General features: G+C 20.7%; 4 protein-coding genes and 1 non-coding gene across 5 annotated transcripts; 4 read left to right on the forward strand and 1 right to left on the reverse strand.

The window, feature by feature from the left end:
• The first annotated feature begins 776 nt into the window (after positions 1-776).
• Positions 777-847, forward strand: tRNA-Pro-UGG-13. Its single transcript has one exon. It is a non-coding gene; the product is annotated as a tRNA-Pro (tRNA).
• A 442-nt stretch (positions 848-1,289) lies between these two features.
• Positions 1,290-1,439, forward strand: DDB_G0289565 (hypothetical protein; the record flags this gene model as incomplete). Its single annotated transcript, XM_631068.1, has 1 exon — positions 1,290-1,439. The coding sequence occupies one exon, from the start codon at positions 1,290-1,292 to the stop codon at positions 1,437-1,439; it is 150 nt and encodes a 49-aa protein (XP_636160.1).
• Positions 1,440-1,525: 86 nt separating this feature from the next.
• Positions 1,526-1,735, reverse strand: DDB_G0289567 (hypothetical protein; the record flags this gene model as incomplete). The annotated part of the gene is made up of 1 exon (XM_631069.1): positions 1,526-1,735. One exon carries the CDS (start codon positions 1,733-1,735, stop codon positions 1,526-1,528), a length of 210 nt encoding a protein of 69 aa, XP_636161.1.
• Positions 1,736-1,755: 20 nt separating this feature from the next.
• DDB_G0289569 (hypothetical protein) lies at positions 1,756-1,893 on the forward strand (the record flags this gene model as incomplete). Its single annotated transcript, XM_631070.1, has 1 exon — positions 1,756-1,893. One exon carries the CDS (start codon positions 1,756-1,758, stop codon positions 1,891-1,893), a length of 138 nt encoding a protein of 45 aa, XP_636162.1.
• Positions 1,894-2,803: 910 nt separating this feature from the next.
• On the forward strand, positions 2,804-6,149 carry DDB_G0289571 (hypothetical protein; the record flags this gene model as incomplete). The annotated part of the gene is made up of 7 exons (XM_631071.1): positions 2,804-2,840; positions 2,878-3,192; positions 3,289-3,402; positions 3,520-3,674; positions 3,756-5,349; positions 5,435-5,721; positions 5,820-6,149. The coding sequence occupies 7 exons, from the start codon at positions 2,804-2,806 to the stop codon at positions 6,147-6,149; spliced, it is 2,832 nt and encodes a 943-aa protein (XP_636163.1).
• Positions 6,150-6,273: the final 124 nt, after the last annotated feature.

The raw sequence follows: 6,273 nt of genomic DNA on the forward strand, positions 1-6,273 counted from the left end.
CAATAAAGTAAAAAGATGGCTTTTTAAGATAGTTTATTTATTTATTTATTTGTTTTTTAAGTCTTTTTTATATGAAAAATGAAATAATCAAAAAAAGAGATTGTTGTTGTTGTTTGTTTTTTTTCGATCTGATTATTTTTTGCTTTTTTTTGAAAATTTTGCTACGCAAAATTCTCAAAACGAAACAAATAATAAATTACAATAAAGTAAAAAGATGGCTTTTTAAGATAGTTTATTTATTTATTTATTTGTTTTTTAAGTCTTTTTTATATGAAAAATGAAATAATCAAAAAAAGAGATTGTTGTTGTTGTTTGTTTTTTTTCGATCTGATTATTTTTTGCTTTTTTTTGAAAATTTTGCTACGCAAAATTCTCAAAACGAAACAAATAATAAATTACAATAAAGTAAAAAGATGGCTTTTTAAGATAGTTTATTTATTTATTTATTTGTTTTTTAAGTCTTTTTTATATGAAAAATGAAATAATCAAAAAAAGAGATTGTTGTTGTTGTTTGTTTTTTTTCGATCTGATTATTTTTTGCTTTTTTTTGAAAATTTTGCTACGCAAAATTCTCAAAACGAAACAAATAATAAATTACAATAAAGTAAAAAGATGGCTTTTTAAGATAGTTTATTTATTTATTTATTTGTTTTTTAAGTCTTTTTTATATGAAAAATGAAATAATCAAAAAAAGAGATTGTTGTTGTTGTTTGTTTTTTTTCGATCTCATTGTATTCCAAATAATTTTAAGCGTTCCAAATCCCAAATTTCAAAATGGGAGATTAGTTAAGTGGTATAATGCTACCTTTGGGTGGTAGCGTCCTGAGTTCGATTCTCGGATCTCCCCATCTTTTAAGATCCGAAACAATAGATTACATGTTCGATTCCTATATTTATTTGGTATTCAAACTCTAATTTTTTAATATTTTAAAAAAAAAAACAAAAAAAATAAAAAAGTTTTTTTGGAGTAATTTAGGGTTGGCAATGTCCCTAGAGTTTGTATTTTTTTTTTTTTTTTTTTTTTTTTTTGACCCAAAATGACCTAAAATTTTTTTTTTTGACCCAAGATGACCCAAAATTTTTTAATTTGGCATTATTTACTAAAAAAAAAAAAAAAAACTTAAAAAATTAAGAAAAATAAATTTAAAAAAATAGAAAAATTTTGATAAGATATTTTTGTATTCTAAATTTTTGATTAGTTTTTTTTTTTTTAGGTTTTCTTTTTTTTTTTTTTTTCATCATTTTTTTATATAAAATAAAATTAGATTTATAATTTTTATTCTCAAATCATGATATCAAATAATAATAATAATAGAATATGTACACTTCATCCAAACAGATTTTTAATGTTTTTTTGTTTGGATTGCCAATTAATTCCATGTTGTGCTCAGTGTACCTCAGTTTCAGGTGAACATCATGGTCATAAAACTAATGAATAGGATGTGAATCCAAAAATAAATGAAAGAATCGAAGAGGATCAAAAAATATTAAAAGAATCAAATGAAAAATTTGATAGAATTAAAACTCAATATGAAACAAATGTGGGAATATTGGAAAGGGAAATTAAAAAAATCCATGATATAGCTTCAATAGTACAAATAGAGGTCCAGAAAACATTATCGGTAGCTTTTGAAATGAATACATCAATAAATGATAGAATAGCTTTTTCAATCGAGAATGATAATGAAACACTTTCTAGCGATATGAGTAAAAATATTAGTTTTGATATATTCATTTATATCAGTATTTAAATGAATGGTTCGATTTTCGTATTCTTTTAATTTTTATGAGGAAAGTGGAATTAATAGTAATAATAATATTAATAATGATAATAATAATAATAATAATGTTAATGGTAGTAATGAAGAGAGAGAAATCCAAATGGCAATTTAACAATCTTTTAGAAGTTTCTATAGCGATATGAGTAAAAATATGGTATGAATGTCCAGAAAGTATTCATTATATATCTGATCTACCATCTGTGGGTCTTATATAATAAATTTTATTTTTTTCTAATCAATCATTAGATAAATTTGTAATATTTTTACAATACCAAATTAATGTTATTATCAAAAAAAAAAAAAAAAAAAAAAAAAAAAAAAAAAAAAAAAAATAAATAAACAAGATAAATAAAAAAATAATTAAGTTAAATAAAAATAAAAAATAATTAAAATAATCTTTGATCTATTTTTTTTTTTTTTTTAACCAAATTTATTTATTGGGAATTTAAAATCAGAAAATTTTTCCCCCCCTTTATTAAATTTTTTTTTTTAAAAAAAATTTCCCAAAGGTAAAAATATTAATTTTAAAAATTTAAATAATTTTAAAACCCAAAAATTTCAAAAAAAAAAAAAAAATTTTTTTTTTAACAAAAAATTTTTAAAGGTCAATTAATTTTAATTTTTTTTATTTAATTGGTTGGTTTTTTTTTTTTTTTTTTTTTTTTTTTTTTTTTTTTTTTTTCACCAACCAATTCATCATTTTTTTTATTTGAATTAATTTATAAAAAATTAAAAAATTGATTTAATTAATTTTTTTTTTTTTATTTTCATTTTTTATTTTTTTTTATTTTTTTTTATTTTTTTTTTTTTTTGTTTTTATTTTTTTTTTTATTTTTTTATTTTTTTATTTTTTTTTTATTAATTATAACCTTTCACATGATATAGTCGACAATATTTGAAGTCATTCAAATAATTTTTAATAAACAAAAATAAAATTTAATAAAATAAAATTTATAGAAAACAATATAAAATAAAAACAAAAAACAAAGTAATAAAAATATTAAAAAAAAAAAAAAAAAGATATGGGAGGGTCTCAAAGTAAAAAATTAACAAAAAAATGTAAGTTTAGTATATATATATATATATTTATTCACAGCGCAGAATAATAATAATAACAATAGTAATATTAATGTGACATATAATAATTTAATAATCACAATTAATATAGTAGAACAAAATGAAATCGATAGAATTCAAAGTTTATTTAATGATATATCAGTACCAATAAAATCAGTTAAATCAATTGATAGAGATGGATTTAAAAGATTTCATTTAATTCCAGAACCACTATCCGATAGAATATTCAATTTATTTGAACAATCAACAAAAAAAGGTGGATCTATGACTTTTGATGATTTATTATCAGGTTTAGCAGTTTGTGGTAAATCAACTGAAAAAGATAAAGTTAATGGTAATTATTATTATTATTTTATAATATCATTATAAATTTTAAAATATATTTACTTTTTTTTTTTCAATTTTTTTTTTATTTTTTTTTTTTATTTAGTTATATTTAAATTTATAGATATTGATGATGATGGTATAATAACAAAAGAAGAGATATCAGTATTATCAGTTGTTTCATTAGAGAATGCAAATTCTCCAAAAATATTCTCAAATGGTAAATATTTAAAAAAAAAAAAAAAAAAAAAAAAAAAAAAAAAAAAAAAAAAAAAAAAAAAAAAAAAAAAGAATTTCGGAATGTTAATATATACATATATAAAATAATATTATATAGATGATAATCCATTACTTTTACAAGTTGTAGGTATGGGATTCCCAAAACATAAAGTTAATACAGCATTAAAAGAGACTAGAAATGGCACAGTTGGTACACCTGGTAGTAATCCTGTTGAAAATATAGTATCTTGGTTATTAGTCAATCAAAGTTCTGTATGTAATAGTATTTTAAAGATGATGATGATGATGAGTATATACATATAATTTATTAAAATAATTATTTATAAAATTTAGGAAAGTGATTCAGGTATTGATGAAGAATCAAAGCAACAACAACAACCAACATCAGTTAAACCAGATCCAAAATCAATTGAAGAATTAACAATTGGATTAAATTTATCAACTATATTAACAACATTTGAAGGATTATTCGATGTTTTAGATAAAGAAGGTAGTGGTAAGATTACATTAGCTAAATTTAAGAAATGGGCATCATCAACAAAGAAACCACATGAATTAGATTCATTATTGAAACCAATAGCTGCATTATATGATAGAGCAATTAAATGGAAATCTGAATCAAATTCATCCTCATCTTCATCAGCATTAAATCAATCAAATGGTAGTGGTAATGAACAAGTTGTTGCTGCACCTTCTGTTGAAAGATCAACTTCTCAATCAAGTTTAAATGGACAAACAACAACAACGACACCAACACAATCACCATCAATAACTTCAACTAATCCACCAAATATAATTAGTAATAGTAATAATACTTCGTCATCTGATTTAAACAATAATATTAATAATAATAATAACAATAATAATACAAATCCAAAAGAATTAAAAAGATATTCATCAGTTTCAGTTATGGAATCAACGAAAAAAGATAAAGAAAAACAAGAAAAACAAGAAAAAGAAAGAGAGAAACAAGAAAAAGAAAGAGAAAAACAAGAGAAAAAAGCAGAAAAAGAGAGGGAAAAATTAGAAAAAGAAAAAGAAAAAGATAAAGAAAAGGATACAACAAATACAACAACAACCACTACTACTACAGCAGCAACTACAACAACACCAACACCAATTAATTCTAGTAGTAATATAGTTAAATCATCAAGTAATTCATCAATATCAAAAAATAATAACAATAGTAATGTTAATGATGGTGATTCATCATTTGATTCAGATAGTGATGATGAAGTTATTAAACCAGCTATTCAAGTGGTTATTAGAGATAAACCAATTGAAAGTCAAAAGAGTGAAAATTCATTATTTAATATTGAACCTTCAATTGGTATTGTTAAACCAATGCTTAGTAAAGCTGCTACCTTAAGAACTAGAGGCAGTAGATCAAATAGAAATACAATGGATCCTGAATTATTCTCTTCACTTCAACCATTAACTCCAACTTCAAAACATACTACTACCACTGCAACTAATACAAATACAAATACAAACACATCAACAACTTCACCAAATTTATCATCACCATTATCACCAACACCATCATCACCATTATCACCAACACCCTCAAATAGAAACCCATTAGGTCACAGTAATACTATTGTATCATCACCACCACCATATGTAACATCACAATCTAATGCAAGTTTCTTTTCAAATAATAATAATAATAATAATAATAATAATAATAATAGTAGTAATAATATCAATAATAATAATAATAGTAATAATAATAATAATATAATCAATAATCAAAATAAAGATAATTTCACAGATACAGCATCATCTAATAGTAATCCAACAAGTCCGATTTCACAAAAATTAAATTCTGAAAGTATCGAATATATGAAGAAATGTATAAATCAAATGGAAAATGGTAACTTTAAAGAAGCAATTTTAGATTTGGATCAATGTATTAAAATATTATGTGTGTATAAAATTTTATTTAAAAAATAATATTAATAATTTTATTTTATATTAATTTTTTTTTTTATTTTTTTTATTTTAAATAGTACAAGTTCATTCAAATAATTTATCAATTATTCAAAATGAAATTAATTTTTGTGTTGGATATAAAGTTACATTAAATTTATTAATAGAAATTAAAGAAATTGAAAAGAAGATTGAACAAGAATCAAATAAGGATGAAGTATCATCATATTATGAAACCATTGCTTTATTATCTAAATTTTTAGTCGACATTCCACTTCAAACTAATCATAGATTAGTTTGTGCAAAAATGGCTGTAAAATATAATTTAATTTCAAATAATTTTGGTATAGCTGGTAAATTAATAGAGGTATTTATTATTATTATTATTATTATTATTATTATTATTTTATAAAATAATACATTTATTAATTATTTATTAATTATTTATTTAATTATTTTTGAAAGATTATTTTACAAAAAGGTATAAATTTAGGTGATAAAGAAAAAGAACAATATGAAATTCAATTACAACAATGTAGAGATAATCAATTTAATAATTCAAGTTTACCAATGTATATTTGTCCAAGTTGTAAATCATCAACATCTTGTAGTTCAATTAGATGTTCTTGTTTGAGACCTGTAAGATGGTGTTTTCAAACTTTTCAACTTATTAAAGATTTAACCTTTTTACAATGTAATTATTGTTATTCAACTTTTTCAATTAATCAATCTGAAGTTGTTTCAAAATCAATTTGTCCATCTTGTAATCATGGTATAATTAATACTAAAAATTAATAATAATAATTATTATTATTATTATTATTATTACTATTACTATTATTATTATTATTATTATTTTTATTTATAAAAAAAATAATAAAATTTTGGTATAAACAATATAACAAATAATAACTCAAAA

The sequence above is a fragment of the Dictyostelium discoideum genome (genome assembly GCF_000004695.1).
Source record: "Dictyostelium discoideum AX4 chromosome 5 chromosome, whole genome shotgun sequence".
NCBI classification, from domain to species: Eukaryota; Evosea; class Eumycetozoa; order Dictyosteliales; family Dictyosteliaceae; genus Dictyostelium; species Dictyostelium discoideum.